Source organism: Wyeomyia smithii, chromosome 2, assembly GCF_029784165.1.
Source record: "Wyeomyia smithii strain HCP4-BCI-WySm-NY-G18 chromosome 2, ASM2978416v1, whole genome shotgun sequence".
NCBI lineage: Eukaryota > Metazoa > Arthropoda > Insecta > Diptera > Culicidae > Wyeomyia > Wyeomyia smithii.
In genome coordinates this window covers 63770699-63788884 of record NC_073695.1, presented here as the reverse complement: position 1 = coordinate 63788884, position 18186 = coordinate 63770699, and the positions used below count along the sequence as shown (strand labels likewise).

The 18186-nt window shown below is 40.0% G+C and overlaps 2 protein-coding genes across 5 annotated transcripts in view; one reads left to right on the top strand and one right to left on the bottom strand.

Moving 5' to 3' along the window:
• LOC129721480 (glucose transporter type 1) overlaps nucleotides 1–18186 on the top strand; it is a 551257-nt gene that overhangs the window by 162522 nt on the left and 370549 nt on the right. The gene's annotated exons all lie outside the window — the stretch shown is intronic.
• LOC129721481 (uncharacterized) overlaps nucleotides 1–18186 on the bottom strand; it is a 205279-nt gene that overhangs the window by 146006 nt on the left and 41087 nt on the right. For both annotated transcript variants that reach the window (XR_008727401.1, XM_055674112.1), the window contains exons 4-5: nucleotides 9761–10063; nucleotides 8648–9318 (exon numbers count right to left, since the gene is read on the bottom strand). Coding sequence is in view for 1 of the 2 variants with exons in the window: in XM_055674112.1 (XP_055530087.1) it covers nucleotides 8648–9318; nucleotides 9761–10063 (974 nt within the window). In the remaining variant the exon portion in view is untranslated. The remainder of the gene's footprint in view (nucleotides 1–8647; nucleotides 9319–9760; nucleotides 10064–18186) is intronic.

The following is an 18186-nucleotide window of genomic DNA, read 5'->3' as shown; positions in this document are numbered from 1 at the left end:
GCTGCTTGGTGTTGAGCCGCGGGGCTCGGCGATGTCGCGCGTGATCTACGGTCGACAGTTTTGAGCGCATATATACCACAACTACGTAGTTGTTCAAACCAGTATACGCACCGCGATTGGTGTATACTGTTTATAATGTCTGAGAGGAACTGGTTGTCGATGAGGACATGGCCAATTTGGTTTGCTATACGTTGGTCAGGTGATAGCCAGGTGGTTTCGTGGATGCCCTTACGGCGAAAGAAGGTACTTCGGACTGCCAGTCCTCGGAATGCTGCGAAGTTGACGCATCGCTGGCCGTTGTCGTTCGTCACGGGTTGTAGGCTGTGCGGGTTGATCACTGGCTTGTAAACATCTTCACTACCGATTTGAGCGTTCATGTTTCCGATGACGATCTTGATGTTGAGCAACTATTGTAGTGTTTCTCCAGCTGTGCGTAGAACGCTTCTTTCTCTTCATCGGGTCTTTTTTCGTGAGGGCAGTGAGGCTAGTGTAGTTGTTGAACCGGCCTTTTATTTTTATTCTCAACAAACACAACCTGTCGCTGATTGCCTGCCACTTAATCACACGACTCTGCATTATAATCAGTACTATGAAGCCGGCCGCCGCTCTGGTAGTACTGTGTCCTGCTGCCACAAATCCTTCGTACCCTCTCTCCATTTCAGCAAAGCTCCTGGAGCGCAACCATGTCGAAGTGTCGAGGTTCTAGCTGATCCAGCAGAATCCGGTCGCCACCCGGGGCGTTAGCGATCTACAGTTCCATGTACCGAGCTTACGATCGTCGTCCTTATTTCGTCGCCTAGGTCGCTGCCGATTGTTCCAGCTCGTATCCAATTCTTGATTGTTCGTAGTATTTCAATTTTTCGGCATGCTGCCTTACTAGGGCTTCGGATGCCTAGTCTCGCGACGGGGCTGCTGTCTTGGGTGTAGCAGGCAAGACACCGTCACGCTGAATTGAAAGAATTGCTCAATGAGGATCCATGCCAAACGCAGGAACAGCTTGCTTCGGTGTTAAGACCCGCCAAATCATTTCCGAGCAACTGCATACTTTGGGAATGAGTCAAAAACAATGAACATAGGTTTTTTATGGTTTGAAGCTAAGGAACTTTGAGCGTCGCTTTTGCGCCTGTGACTAACTGCTACAGCGTCCATCGCATCGCATCATGAGTGATGAAAAATGGTTTCATTGCTTTTATGTCGTCGTCGGTTCGGTTCGAAATACTTACTGCGAAGGTTATGCTGTGTATTAGGTGCAACCAGGTCCCACTTACTTTGTTTCTATGGCGACAAGTTGTTAACTCGACTTAAGCTAGTTTTTTCTAATCGCCCTAACACCCGCCAAACGGGCTTTCTCATCCACACCACTCATCCAATGAGTATAGGGTGTACCACAAAGTCGCCAACCTCTGTCGGGCTCTCTGCTAAATGCGAAATGTGGCTAGTTTACTGTAGCCTGTCGTGTTTCATCAGCTTGATGATTTCCGGTTGGTCATGCGCGATTCTACACTCGAAGACTCCAAGTGCTTAGCGGCCTGTAGAATGCAAAGTTCGTGCGGACATGCTTGTTGCGGGATCGCAACAGGCTGTGTAAACCGTAAAAGGTCCTGTTTGCGGCTGCTATCTGTCTCTTCACTTCGACTCTAACATCGTTGTCAAACGTCACGATAATACCAAGCTAAACAAATTTGTCGACTACTTCATGGATACCCCCATGTATTCCAATTACAGTACCAAGACACGACGCACTTCCACGCTCTCTACCAGCCACCTTTCACTTTGTTTTGGTTCAGGTTCAGGTTCCCTATCAAGAGACGCGAATGCCTCTTCCGCTGCTCTGTGATAAATACCGACGATATCATATAAAACTTCGATATAATAGTACCGTTTCTTTGCACCCCAGGTCTTTGTACTGCACCCTTCAAGGTAACATAATGAACAACGCCAAGGGCGGTACGAACGCCTTGATTGGTTTTGTTGAAAAACAGGAGGGTTGTGTGCAAAGCCACGACCGCAAGGATGAAGTAGAATACTTTTTCAAGAAAGATAACCCGGCTGTCAGTCATTTTTTCTAGTCAGTCAATAAACGTTGACTAATCAGATCAATCGAATTTTGCGCTTCAACAAGGATTGACTATTTTCAATAATATAGTAAGTTACTTGTTATGGTTGGGGCTTGACAATTTTTAAATTTTGAGATGAAATTTATTCATCAGGTTTTAATTTCATCTTGGAAAGGACAATTTGTTGTTCAATTTAGTATCGGATAAGATGCCGATTACACCTTTGCGTTATTACTGACAGTGCGAACAAAGTATTCGTTGTGCTGAAGTAAACAGTGAAATGCTGATTTAACACTCAAAACTAGACGGCTCACGTGTTGTCAAAATAAGTCAACTTTTCATTGAATGCATTCACTAGTGCCCACTATCGCACAGAGACTGCATTTCACTAAAGTGCCTCACTGCATCAGCCGCTATCGATGCTGAGATCCGCTGCAACTAGTGTGCTATGCATTGCTACGCCACAGCTGTGGCCATTTTCCGCCATCGCTGGTATCCACTGCACTGCTAGTGCTGCTGCTAAGGGAGAAGAGATGCTAAGGGAGAGACGCTAAACTTATCGATTGTTATCGATATTAGTAAGTATATTAGTAAGTAAGATCATCGATAACTATCAATAGCCATATCAGCCGATATTTCACATCCTTTCCCTTATACTGACAAAGAGCACATTTTAAATTGCAAGGTCTATGTTTCTGTCGACTGTGCTTGGGAAGCAATAATGTTAACGACCAACCAGATCAATCGAATTTTGCGCTTCAACAAGGATTGGCCATTTTCAATAGTATAGTAAGTTGCTTGTTATTGGGGCTTGTTTTTAAATTTTGATTATGCGAAAAATTGATTTTTATGCAGATAATGAAAGTTTCGGCTGTCGTGTTCATGACTGGACGAAAAGATAATTCAGTACGTTAAAGTAAAATTATAATGTTTATAAATTAAAAAATGTGAATTAACTCATTAGAAAATTTTAGCTCAAGTTTTTATTTCATTCTGAAAAGGACAATTTGTTGTTCATTTTAGTATCTGTTCAAAGCAGAATCGGGGTTTTCGGCTTTGCTCTCGTTAAGCACCACACAGGATTTAAATTAAACTAACTACTGAGGAGATCAACGTTTATTGAAGCTCCGAACCGTTTCGCGTTTCGATGGGAAAGAGACCGTCTCTTTATTTCTAGCCGCTATGTACCCCACGTTGTGACAAATTTTATTTTATTAATTTCATTGAATGCATTTACTTGTGCCCGCTATCGCACAGAGACTGCATTTCACTAAAGTGCCTCACTGCATCAGCCGCTATCGATGCTGAGATCCGCTGCAACTAGTTCGCTATCCATAGCCATGCCAAGTTATGGCCGCTATACGCTGCCATTGGTATCCACTGTCCCTGCATCAGCTGGCCCAGCTGCTATCGTTGCTGGAATCCGCTGCAACTAGTGCGCTATTCATTGCTACGCCACAGCTGTGGCCGCTTTCCGCCATCGCTGGTATCCACTGCACTGTTGGTGCTGTTGCTAAGGGAGGACGACTGCTGTTGTCGCTGTCTAGAACTATAATGAGCGGCTTCGGCTGAAACAGGCTCTTATATAGGCCAAATAGCATGTTTTGAATTGCAAGGTATATGATTCTGTCGACCGTGCTTGGGAAGCAATCATATAACGACCAATCAGAGGTCGAATTTTTCGTTTTGACAAGGCTTGACTATTTTCAATAGTACAATAGTGTGAATAATATAATTACAATTATCTTCTTTTGGGAAGAATCTTAGAAGATTTTCCAATCTATTGCTGCAAGAACGAAGGAAATCCATCGAATACTAACCGATTTATTAGCATTTGAAATTGGACATATTTTTCACTTTTTTCGGTTTTAGATTTTCATTTCACATCCCTTTGTAGCCGAACTTCCTGAGAGAAGTATTCTACTTCAAAACCGCGTTCAAGCATTATCTGCCATAATTCGTTGCGCTTAAATGAGTCATATGCCGCCTTGAAGTCTATAAACAGATGGTGAGATAGCTCTTCCCGGAAGCCACACTGGTACTCTCCAACAGAGGCCTCCTGCAACGTCCTCAGTCTAAAAAACAGGTCCCGCATCCTGAGAATCTGAGAGCAGAATTAAGAAGTGTTATGCCTTGATAATTACTACCATCTAGTCGGTGGTCTTTTTTATTGACTGGGCAATTGAGACAGGCTAACTAGTACATTGGTAGTTTGTCTTCGACCCAAACTTTTGTGATGAGGCGATGAATTACACGCATCAGCTGCTTTGTAGGTTTTTAGCTTTCTCTGACCTCGTCCAAGCTTGAAGAATCCACACCTTGTCCATCCCTCTCTAGTCCTCTCCTGTTTCTGTCGACGGCGCTATCCTCTTCACTGGTAAACAACCCCTCGATATGTTGTTTCCAATGCATGATCATCAGTGTCTCCTCGGTTATCAGATTATCTTACCATTTTATAGACACTTTTTGTGTCACGCCTAGAGAAGCATTTCTCCGCCTACGCAAGAGACCGTTCGAAGTGCTGGAGTATCTAGCGTTAATAGAGTCTCTTCTCGGTCGCTCTAGCCCCTCGATAACTCTCTCTCGCCTGGCGTGTCACACGAGATACTGCCAGCATCGTACGAGACCGGGCCCTGTTTTTTCTTGTTCGTCCTACGATCTAGCCTTAAACCTCTCGCGCTGAACAGCTGACCGTATCGCGGATGTACCTCCACTGAATGTTTGTTCAGGTCTCCACCCGATTCACCAATCGCTCATCAACTTTCCGAGCGTTCTCAGCAACAACTCCGTCAGCTGACAACCTCTAGATGTCCAACCGTATCTTTTTCATAATGATGGTAATCTGAGTCTACGTGTGGGCCTCAGAAGGCCGCTCATCGATGAAGTCTAAGAAATGCCGACCGTCAACTAGAACATGATCAATCTGAGAGCAAGCTTCACCATTAGGGTGTTACCATGCGTGTTTCCGGATATCTTTTCGTGCAATTTTGGTGCTTCATATGCGGCGCAGTTCCCTCGGGTTGTACAGGACGATCATGCAGAAACGCTTAGACGACTGCCTCTTCCAGGACAAGTGAAAGCGATAGAGATTGGTATTACTGTCGAAGGCCGGCCAACTACCAGGTGACCCATCGACATATGGGTCATTCCATACGAAGTGACCACGAAAAAGCACAAACTTGGACACGACCATCACAGATTTTGCTCAAAGTTGGGAGAATTATTCATCTACTGTCACTTTGGAAAAATCCCAAATTTGGTGTCGATTGGAATACCCCCCGCTCTGTGGGACCACCCTGTTTATTGCAAAGTCAAGCATTTTTTGTTCAAAATCTCTTTTTTTCTTTTTCTTACAATTCATAGACGTAAGATGTCCGAAAAATACTGATAGATGACTTTGGAAGAAAATAAACCAAGGAATCTAGAAAAAATATAAGTTTTGACCGGAAGTGTTGCCAGATACATTATTTTTGTATTTGAAAACTAAATTTACATTTTGGGACGATCCATTAATGATGTCACGCAAAATTTGGAAAAAATTAACTCCCACCCTCCCCATTGTCTCAAGCTGTCTCAACTTCCTTGAACCCCCCCCCCTTAATTACGTCACGTTTTATACCCCCCTCCCCCTTCTTTGGTAATAATTGATTAAAAATCGAGAAATTTGTTAGGAATGCATTTTTTCTGAAAAAGAACGATTTTACTGAAAGAAAAACTGAAACTAAAAGCAAAAGAAGATTATAGAAGATAACTAGAAAAGGCGTTTAGTTCTTAGTCCAAGGATGCTGTTGATGGAGTCGCATATCGACGACATAGAAAGCCGAGACAGTAACTGCAGCATCATTGCTGATTTTTGAAAGACCATCAATATTTTGTTCCTCTTCTTCAATCATTTCGCAATTCAAACCTTCTCCACATGTCACAATAGCCAAGCATTCTTATTTACGTTTTGTCACAATTTTTGTATTGATTGGATTGAGAGACACTAAAAATTGATGAAATTGCGCTGTCATTCATAAACGAACATGAACGCTAAAACAGAATTAACGAACATTATGCTTTTTAACGAAAAAAAAATTTCATTTATTTTATCGTAAGCAAATCTTAAGCAAAAAAGGGATCGTAAAACTATAAATGAATGATGCAAATATCATAAATAGTTTTTTATTTATTTATTTGTTTTTGAGTTGAAATGTGATGTCACACTCAAGCTGTTATATCTCAAGATTGGCTCATATTACCTCGGGATGATAGTTTTTTCTTATGTGAAATTTTCCAAGGATCACGATGAAATTATCAAATTTAAAATCAAAATGGCTGCATTTGCCGAAAAATGTAAATTTAGTTTTCAAATACAAAAATAATTTATCTGACAACACTTTCGGTCAAAACTTATATTTTTTTGGATTCCTTGGTTTATTTTCTTCAAAAATCATCTATCAGTATTTTTCGGACATCTTACGTCTATGAATTGTAAGAAAAAGAGAAAAGAGATTTTGAACAAAAAATGCGTGACTTTGAAATAAACAGGGTGGTCCCACAGAGCGTGGGGTGTTCCAATCGATACCAAAATTGGGATTTTTCCAAAGAGACAGTAGATGAATAATCTCCCCAACTTTGAGCAAAATCTTCGATGGTCGTGTCCCCTTCGTCAAGACGGCGGAGCTAGCACTCGAACGTTACAGGATTGGCATTCACTATTGCGCAATCGTCACGTTGGACGTGAGAGAGGCGTTCTATAGCGCCAGCTGGGATTCTATAGCCTATACGCTCCGAAGTCTTAGAGTGTCGGTGCCACTGTAAAAGATTCTAGAAAGTTAATTTCAAAATCGAGGGCTGGTTTACATCACACATGAGGGTCATACATGCATCCCAATCACCGCAGGTGTAATGACAGCTTCCCTCCTGGGTCCGGTATTGTAGAATGCCATGTATGACGGTTTGTCGAAACTTAAGCTCCTTCCGGGAGCGATGATTATGGGCTTTGCATACCACGTATATCTAGGAGTCTGTGACGAATGAGGTCGAGTTAAAGACCGCGCTATCTACACGCGGATTGGATGTTTTCTAGAAAATTGGAGTAGGTGCACCATATAACGGAGGTCATCGTAGTAAACAACCATGAATCGGAAGAGGAGACATCGATTAATGCTCATGGATGCACTATCGCATTAAAGCGATCGTTGAACTCGGGGGTGATGGTATATGACAAGCTCTCATTTGGAAGCCCGTCGGCTATGCCTATAGGAAAGCTTCTATGGCCACAGTGACATGTCAAACAGTTCGGCGGTATATGGCAGCAAGCGCAAGCTTCTTGCAAGCGTAGCAGTGTTCATACTCAGATATGGCAGGCCAGTGTCATCAGAAGATCATCATTGATGGCCTGGATGGTAGCTGCGGGAATGATCCAACTCTATCAAAGGTAGATGAACACATGACCTCATCGGCGATATCCGGATAGATCGAGAGGCTTTAGCTTTCATCTGACACAGTTCCTTTCAGGCCATAGGCAGACTTCCGGCAGTTGCCGAGGCAACTGTTTTTCACCGCCCTGCTTCAAGTTTGAAGTTCCGAAGGAAGTAAGGAAGCAGAAACTTTCAATGTTTTCCATGATTTGCACATGTAACAAATAAACTGTAAACGGAGAGAGCTAGCTCAAAAACTGTCTAAAAAGCGTCTGTTTTCTCTGCTGAAGCAAAACAAGGACCCTACGATCTACTGGCCGGATCTAACTTCGTGCCACGATTCAAATCATGTCCTTGAGTGGTACGAAACCAGTGGGGTCGCTTTCGTACCCAATGACGGGGACCCTCAAACGCACTAGAACTAACACCAATCAAAAAATACTGTGCTTTTTTGAAGCATGCACTACGAAAGTTACCAAGGAAGTCAAATCCGAGGAAGGCATAAAAAAAGAAAGGTTTTCGTGCATAAGGAGCAGTAGCCATCTTGTACAGAATCTAATGCATGGAGTAAAGCATAAAACGCGAGTGTACGATTATAATGTTGAAGTTGAACAAAATAAATATGCCAAAAACTTGTTAATGGGTCATACTTTATGTTCTGAAAGTTTGAGAAGAAGCAGTCAACTCAGTAATTTTCTATAGCGTTTTTTTCTGTGATGCAATTTGAAAAACGGCCACAGTACGAGCATAAGCACTAAAAGTGATTCTAGTGCATGACAGCGCTCGGCCTCATACTGCCAAAGTCATTGAAACTTATATAGGAAAGCCCAAATTGTAAGTCCTACTCATCCGCCATATTTAATTATCCGGTTATCACATATTCCGTTCAATGGCACATAGCCTGCTTGATCAGCAGAGCTGCTCACATGAAGACATCGAAAAATATAATCTCAAAAGACTCTCTCCGTAACGCTATCTGAGATCAGCCAGAAACATAGGACAAAGTTGTAGCTAACGATAGGTAATACTTTGATGGATTTTTAGGCAACTATTTGCTCAAAATGCAGTAGCATTTTCATTAAAAAGTTTGCCAAAATATCCCACAGTCAAATGCGCTGCAATTAGAACCCATCAAAGTCTCGCGTAATGCGATGAAAATTATCGAAAATTACACCTGTCACTTACCTGGAACCGTCGTCGGATGAGCCTATCAATGAAGGAAGGAAAATCGTCGCCGTTGAAGATGACGACGTCGACTGCGCTTCGAGCCGGGGTTCGTTTTTCCGCTGCTGATGTGGTTGACGATTTCGGCCCGGCTCCTGCTGATGGAATGCATCAGCACTATCACTGAAGCCGCTTCCTTGATGGCACCGTTGTTGCCGGCGGTAGTCGTTTGAGTGGGTTTTTACACCGTCGAAAGCCGGTGTAATCCCTTCGTTCAGTAGTTTGGAGTCGTTAGCATCATTACCGTCGTCACTTTCTTTTTCAGCGATATTTTTAAAGCTATAATGATGCCGTAGCTTCCTGGCATTTACGGGCCCAGATGCTAGTTTTTGCTGTCGTTCTGCGGTGACGGTGCTGTTGATGGCGCAATTTGGCTCACTGTAATGGAGCGACAGGATGCGGGGAATACCACCGGAAGGGTGACGATAATTGCGATGGTGATTATTGGTGCTGGCGTTTGCTTTCTTTGGCCAAGTGGTACTTCGGACGCTGTCGATGCCATCGAGAGCACTCGGTGGTGTGGGGCTTCGGGTTCGATCCAGTAAGTCGATTTGCTGGTTAGCCAGTGTTTGAATGCTACTGAAATCGCTCCGCAAACTGGTCATGGTCGATGATTGGGTGCTCACCAGAAACTGTATTTATTTAGTGGAAAGAACGCAAAGAAGAAACCCATTATAATTGGTTCAGGTAAACAAAGCGGCAGGATTATTTCAGTTCCTTCATTACTGCGTTTTGTGCGACAATTTATCCTATTAACGAAAGACAAACATGAACCTTTGTTATGGTTCCTTCTCTCCGACGGTTCGGAAAATTCAGAAACCAACTACACAAATTCCACAGATTACACAGGGACGTCATCGTGGCTATCGGGAGTTTTCACGAAAGACAAAGAGTTGTTAAGCCCTTCACGTACTTCGCCACTGTTACGGATAAAATCCGTTGACACTAGGGGTGATGGGACTTAACGAAAGGCGACGAAAAAGTTTTCGCCATTCGCGTTACCAATACGCCCTTTTTCACCTCCTCCTGCGTTCCCCCATTCTTCTCGTATAATATAAAATAAAAGAAACTCACGTTCAGCCGTTCGTTTTCAAGGGTTGTGTAGAGTAACCGCTTCTCGGCATCTTCCCGGGCTTGACTGAGACGGTGGCAGCGACTGGTGGCTTCCTGCAGCTTCCGATTAAGATCGGCGATAAGACCGCCCTCCGCCGTTTGCTTGTCATTTATCAACGCTTGCAATCGCTCTATTTCCCGCTCCAAATGTTCTTCTTGCTGTAGTTGCTGTTGTTTTTGATTGGTTACCGATTCCAATGGCTCAGCGGGGGGGATTTCCGTCGACTGGATGGCAACGTCCCGGCATGAGACGCGTAGCAATGCCTAAAACGGGAGTAATTTGGTTGAGTTAAATTTGAATCAGGCACAGCTTATGGGCGAATATCAAACAGATCGAGCGAATGATTTTTATCGGTTAGTAAGCAAATTAGTAAGTGAGAGTCGCATCGTGAAATCAAATTGACACTAGAGCGCTATTTCGCTAACTTTGAGTTCAGATTCATCCAGTGAAAATAGAAACTAACTGCCTGCAAGGGGTAATTGTTAAATCTGCTAGAAGATAGCAAATAATTAGGTTATACGAGTCAAACTTTATCCACTATCGTCAGTTGATAGTTGCATAAACTTCCAGTACCGAAATTTTCAATGAATATGCATTAATATAAAGAAAAATGAAGTTGTATCATTATAAAATGTGGCTGCTTTCTGTATGTACTGTTATTTGAGCGTGATATTTCCATAGATGGCAAATTACGAATAATGCATGAACTAAATTCCTTCCAGCTGGTCTTGAGCTACGATGCTGGCCTAACAAGCCAGTCGTCGTAGGTTCGTGTCCCGGCTCGGCAGAGGTTGTTGATGTCATTAGGATCGTAGCGCTAGCCCCGCAATTGTCCTGTACACTAACACAGTTGGCTGCGAAGTCTGTGTTAAAAAAAAACAGAAGGTCCGAATTCTGAATCGTAATGTAGCACCAAGGCTTTGCTTTGCTTTGCATAAACTAAATGAATACTAAAACAAAGCTCTTTGCGTGTTAAATTTGATTCGTCTTTTGCCTTTACCCAAACTTTTATATTAATTTTTTTCTATGCATAGTACGTTTATACTTCATGTTTCATCATTCGATTCAACATCCTCTAATCTTTCATTATCGAGTGTTTCATCTTTCATTATTCGGAACTACAAACCTCCGTGTACAAATTCTCTGTTGCTCATTCATTAACAGTTGGAAGTTCTCATCACGCATTTTACATTCCTGTAACGTTTAATGCTTCGTTCTTCAATATCTCGATTCTTCATCCTTCAATCCACCATCTGCCAACTCCGCAGTTCCCAATCTAAAATCATGCAATTTTACATAATGCAATATTCCATACTCCAATCCTCTACTTCTCCTTCGTCGAATCCCCAATTCTTAAATCTCTTAATCCATCCCTAAATTCACCAAACTACCATTTATTACTTTCAAGTTTTTTTAATATTTAGTTCTTCATTTATCTATCCTTCAATCTACTATTTTCCTGATGCTTATCTATGCATCGAGAGGCTGTCCACATTCCACGTGGACAACTTAAGGGATGGAAAGGGTGCGCAAATGTCCACAGGAGGGGGGGATGTGGTAGTTATATTGTCCCTTTGGACACGATATTTTTCCAAAATAAATGGAAATCTGCCAAAAAAATACATTGGCTTACAACAAAAGTTCTTCAGACTTTATAATTGTTGTCAGGTTTAATTGAGAAGCGTTTGGAATCATTTTATTGTTGACCTCTTCGTTTGGAAAGTTTTTTCAGACATGTTGACCACACGTTGTGAACCTCTCAAGAATTCGAGGTAAAACAGGATACTTTATTTTTTTGGGTTCTTGTTAGCAGAAGTACTTTTGATTTTTTTAGGATAGTTTTTAATCATTTTTCATAAACTTAACTATAACTCTTTCATCTAAGCTGTGAGGTGAACTTGGAATCAGTTTCATCCATCACTTTTAGCTAAATTTGGAATAAATTTCTGCTTTTTCATTAAGAAACGATTTACAACCATTATGCTGAAATCGAATCATTTGCTTTCCGGCTTCTTCCTATCGTTAGAATTAGGGTAGGGAACATATTTTGAGCAGCTTTAGGAACCGCCTGTGTATTGAGACGAAATACTCGAAATGTTTTGAGTGAAATTCAAACAGAAGTATATCAATCTGTGCTCTGTCAGAACTTGTTTTCAGATTGTAAAATTAAGTTAGCAAACTTTAATAATAAACAATTAAAGTTACCAATCGAGGGACACTATTCCAATCACCCCGAACCAAGCAGTTTCCATCTGTTTTGCAGGCGATTTTTTTTCAGCACCCGAAGTGACTCCTGAATGGCTGCAATATAGGTCGATTTGTTTCGAATGGTGATTTCTGTGTGATTTCTTTTTGATTAACGGTATTTCTTATATTCGTAAGACTGCTAGAAAATCAAAGTTTTCTTTTCCATCATTGAAATTATCGACATGATCAAAATCCAGGAGTTTAAGGCCTGATTTCTTCGACTGATTAAAATAGACGCCACTGATTAAGCCGTTCCCTACCCTACTTTGATTCGAACCAATGTTAAAATCATTTTCTTTATTTTATTTTTGACTCTTTGTTTTCTATACTAGATTACATTTTGTAAAATTGAAAATGAAACTGGCAAATGTTGCGTCAGATTTCAAACAATTATAGCAATCAAACGACTTAATGCATCATAGTCATTTATGTGTCGGTGGATAGTTAAAATGTGTAACAAGTGTTTGATATAATGTTTAACATTGTTGCTTTACTGCTTAACGGTGAAAAAAGGTCAAGCTTTCCCATACATTTTCCTCGCTAATGCCTTGCTTCCCGAACACGGATGACAATAACATGGACGGAATAAATTCCACTGCCTACAAAATTTGACTCAACAAAGTTTTTTGTTTCGTTTCTCTTTCTCGATACTGTGAAGCCACGCCTTCATGGAAAAAATTTACGCTTAACTCGATACAAAAGACTGCGTGTAGAAAATTCCGCTTTCTTTCTAGTTTGTTACACAATAGCGAGTGGAGTTAGAGGTACGCAACATTAGAAAACGAGAGTTGCATACGAGTGCATACGAGAGGACAAATTTTATTATGCGCGGCCAAGCAAAATACTCAATGCAATGCATTAGCATTCTGTAGCACACATTTCTAGCTAAAGATCATGGAATCGGTTCTTTTCAGAACTATAAATACTTTAGGATAAGTGTTATGAGAATTTTCACAACTACTACTAGTGTGAAATATTCATGTATTTCTTCATAATCATTTTCACAATAATAACCAGGGCATCAAAGATAAATTGAAGTTTTGCCTATGAACAGTTTATCGCAGCAAGGTATAATCCTCATTTCAAGAAATTTCGTGGCTAAATTGAGTGATTTCGGTTAAATTGTTCTTTTGTGCCCACCGTTATCGGTCAAATATTAATAACGCAAATTAGTCAATCTAAGAACCAGAGCAATTTTCGCATCGGGAAAGCACAAACTTTCTTTTGGTACTTGTGAAAATCACTATCTAAGGTGTTTTGTTTTGTTCCTCTTTCTCTAAGCTGCGTGGCCACGCCTTCAATGCAAAAATCTACGCTCAATTCGATACAAAAGACTGCGTGTAGAAAAATCAAGTTCATTCTTTCTCTTAACCAGGGTTGCAATATTTCACAGTCATTGATCAATTCTCAGTTGAAACTGAAAACTGCGAATATCAGTTTCAACACAAACGAGCTGAAAATGAAAATTGCTTCCAGCACACCCCAGTTGACAGTGATAATGTTGACAGGCAGCGTTACTGTGATTTTGCACACACTGTGTTACTTCAGCGATGTTTATACGGTTAAGGATGTATCTTATCTACTTATGTAGCTTATCTACTTCATCGACTCTTCGAATGGATTGACCCAGATCACAAAATTTCGATAATAATTAAGTCAATCATATATTTCACTGGCATGACTCTCACTGAAAGTTGACTCGGGTGACACTCAATATCAGTTTGAAGAGAGTGCGAGTGAAACTGCTGTTGTATCATTCTCATTTTGCAGTGTCGAAATTTCGCAACACTGCTCTTAACACGATAACAAGTGGAGCCCTTTTCCCTGTGTGAGATACACGGTGTATAACAGGCGTGGTGAAATATTTTTTTTTTTTTTTTATTCTCGCTTATTTTCCGTCGGTCTAGTTCCGCCACTGTTGTTGTGCCAATCACCGACGCCCAGGGAGGCGACTCCACCCAGGACCCTAACTCACGACCCGTTTATTAACGGACCGGCGCCAACGGCTTTACTTCCTCATGCGATGGAAGGCGTGATCCCAGAGATTTTTCGCCTCAGAAAATCTCCCGGAATCGGCTAGGATTGAATCTAGACCAGTTTGGTTGGTTGTGAGTGGATCACGCCACCTCACAACCATCGACACCTATGTCGGCGGTGGGATTCTAACCCAGGCGTCGAGCGTGGTTGGCGGAGAGGTTACCAACCACACTAGGCCCCCGCAGGCGTGGTGAAATATGTTAAACGAGAGTTAAAATCAATGTTTATATTGTATTTGTCCTACGTCACCATTTCATACAACCCATAGGGCTGTATACCTTGTACTATTATGGATTCCAGAATGCTCTCAAGTTTACTTAGTTAATTCGGAATAGCTAGTTTCCTTTATTCGTTTTGTTCAGAAAAATTTTTTAATCTATTTTAGTTCGAGTTTTGATTTTCTTCTGTTTCTTTTGTAACTAAAAAACATTTTTTAGTCCTTGTTGTCCATGTTTTGATCATATTTTAGCTTAACTCTATCTTATAATTAAAAGTTTTAAACAATTATTTTCATTGCTGGTTTTTTTTAGCTTTCAGAGTTGTTTCGCAACCTTTTTGAGCTGAATTCGAAAGTCATTTAATTTATGTTCTTCCAAGCCTTTCGAAATATTTTCAGACTACATCACGGGAGCGTTTATTGAGTTCGTAATCATATTTGATAGAAGTTTTTCTTCAGTTTGGTCTTTATTCTGGTTTGTAATTGCTTTTTAAAGTTATTTATTATTTATTTTTGATTCAAGATCAATTTTGATTTTTAAGAGGTGTTCTTCTGCTGCATCGAATAGTTATATATCTTCCAATTTTGAACTACTTCCTGTTGTGACCCCATTCGCTGTTTTTAATATTTACTGCTTCCAGATATGTCAGGGTGCCTTTTTGATTATTCTGCTCTTACTGAGTTTTTTGTAGTGCAAACAGTTTTTGTTGATTTACGTCTTATTAATCGAATTCCGGCTGAATCAAAATCTAATAAGCTGCTACAGATTACTTTTCAGCTATCATTCTGATGTACAATCCTCTATTGCTCAGTGCTGCAATCTCCCATCCTGTACTCCTCCATTGTGCAATTCATCATCCTGTAACCCTTCGTCTTTCAATCTTCGAATCATTGCATCCTTCGCACCTCAAATTTCCAAACTTTCAATCTCCAATATTGTGGCATCAGAATTCCATTCTTCCATCCACACTACTTTTTGTCCTTAAATACTGTAACCCCTTATTTTACAATATTATATCTTGCAATTCTCTATTCTCCAACCCTCCCCCCTCAAACCATACATCCACCATTCCACAATATGTAATGGTTTGAAAACCATATAGGGGGTTTTAATTAAAAAAAAAATACTAGTTTTTTTTTCTACGCTAATCGTTGACCGACCTTTTGGTAAGCATTTTGTATTTTTTTCTCAATGATTTTTATCTGATATTAAAATTTGAAAATTACCTTTTTTCGTAACGAGCAAGTGGTGCACAGAGCAACATTTATGCAAAATGCCAGCAGGCTGGTCTAAAGGAAACATAACCTTGGTTCACGTATCATGACAGGGTTCCAGATGTCATTTGAGCTTTTGTAAAAACGTGGAAGCCTAACAGCCCAAGTAACACACGTTGTTAAAGAACAGTTTAGATAACTCCTCCAACACAACATTCGGTTATAGATTTCAGTTGACATTACCTTTTCCATGACATCTCTATCACCAGAAAAGTGCAAAAATCGAAGGCTACACAAGAACAAGTACTGGTGCTATATGAAGTATTATATAACTTCATGAAAGCAAGCCAACTTGCTAGACAGAAGCTGCAAAATACATCTCGAGTACCAATGCGGTAAAAAAATTTGGAAAACAAGTTATTTTTAAGTTGTAATTACTAACTAATAAAAACATCGTTGACGGAAGCATAAAATTTTAAAATAGAAATATTGTAGAACAACGCTGCTTTATATTAGGAACTACGAAGGAAAAAATAGGGATTATGGCGTATCGAATATTCACCAAAAATAAACAATAATATTAGACCAACTATTTGACGCTTTTAATACGAAGTTCTACGTGCGCGTCAAATTTCATAGTGAAACATTGTATTTTACTTCTGAAAAAATCATGCGCCCTTCATTGGATACGGTTTTATGTTTGTAAATCAGTGGAAAATAGATTATTCATTGCAGAATGGTTGCTGATTCTTTTAATTGCGAAGAGTCTCAATTTAGCCCAACACCGCATGAGCTTAGTTCGTAAACAACTATCTCGCATCTCTTTCTTACTTGCCTAGTTAATCGCAATGTCGTTTCTTTTTTCTGCACTGACCTAGTGGAATAAAAAACATGCGTGAATGTATTGTTACGCGCAGTGCAGCTAGATCGAAAATTGTGTTCGTCAGCGGCACTTTTCAATAAATTGATGATAAAAACAATGGTCAACCTTTCAAAATGAATTTTTTCTGTCGCTTGAGTATTAAAATTGTTTTCGTATAGTTTTAACGTTATCTAGACATAAAATATAACAAAACTAGTAAACGTTGTTAGATATACGGTAACAAAAATTGGCGTGACTTTGGTTGCACTGCAAGCGTTTTGTTTACATTTTCATGGCGCATTTCGATCCAGCTCAAATAGTTTAAATAAAATCGTTTAAATAATTTTAATAGCAATATGATCAAGTAATTGGCTGCTGAATACTAAGACCAACCAAAGGAAAAGCTCTTTACAGGTACGTAAATTTTTATTGGGCGTGTAATATTGAACTGGCGCAGCTGCCTCGGTTGAACATTTTTACACAGTTATTATAATAGGGAAAATATCTGGGAGACATCTTGAAGACAAGTGCCATTTATGTCAGTTTTTATTTGCTGAACTCATGTTATTGAAAAACATCTCCAACATCTCCGGGCTTGTTTCCGAAGTGTGGTTGAATTACTGATGAAGAACAACTTCTCACAAATGTTTTATTTTAAGTTGTTTTCTGTACTGTTTTGATAACATCATGAACACAACTTAAAGACAAGCAAAGGCAGTTTATATTTATTAATGTATTGTCGTTTTCGTTTTTGCGGTGTTGCTACCCCGCGGACTACACTTTGTCCTATCACTGTTTTTTTTTACATTTTCCGGACTATCCCTACTACCCTTTTTCTGTCCCGGACAGTCCGTGCAAGAAACAGAGTGCAGTTTTGAAGACACCAACACATTCACACGTCAAAAAATCAAAAAAAAAAATGTGTCAAAATCGGTTTGCTTTGATTATCGTTCTTCGCGTGTCAAACATCAGGTTGAATTTTATTTATTTTATTTTGTTATTTTGTCATTTTTCAGTAAATTGGCAAATTTTTCGTACAGTAGCATAAATGCGACAAAAGACAATGGCGATAATGACCAAAACAAAAGTGACAGTTACCTCTGGTATTACGCACACCATTGCAACTGCTCGGAAAGTGCTTTTTTTCAGCTGCAAAGCGTAGTCCGGGACGGGATAGTCCTGCCGTGAAAACGAATTCGACAAATGAAATACACTCATGATATAAAATAATATCTCCAGAGAAAGAAAATAACAACACAAGTTTTCGAATGCGCTTATAGTACTCTTATATGACTACTGTCATTGAGAATTATTTTCTAACATGTTTTTTGTGTTACTTGGGAGTCGGCTGACTAACCACTTCAGATTAAAAGTGTTAACTGGGATTTTTGCCAACTGTCAACTTTTATAAGCGTCGTGTTTATAGGAGTCAGATTCCCTAATAAACATGTAAATGCATTTTTCCGTGGAGCGTGAAAATATGTGGAATAATGACCTGTCATCGTTGTGTCACGAATTTGGACAACTGGGGTGTCCTATAATCACTTACAGTTGTTAAACTTGAAGATTGATTTTTTCAACAGTCTAAAACAAAATGTCAATGGAATGTTTAAAAAAAAGGTCAATGGAAAATTTATGTGTTTTGACATTTTCTATCAAACAAAATAAATACCACCAAAATACCCTATTCAGGAGAAAATTTAGATCTAGAGCTCGATAGCAATAATCAAGAGAGAAACATTTTTTTATACAAACTTGTTACATATGATGAAGCGCTTATTTATGATTTCTTCAAAAATGTTGCACTA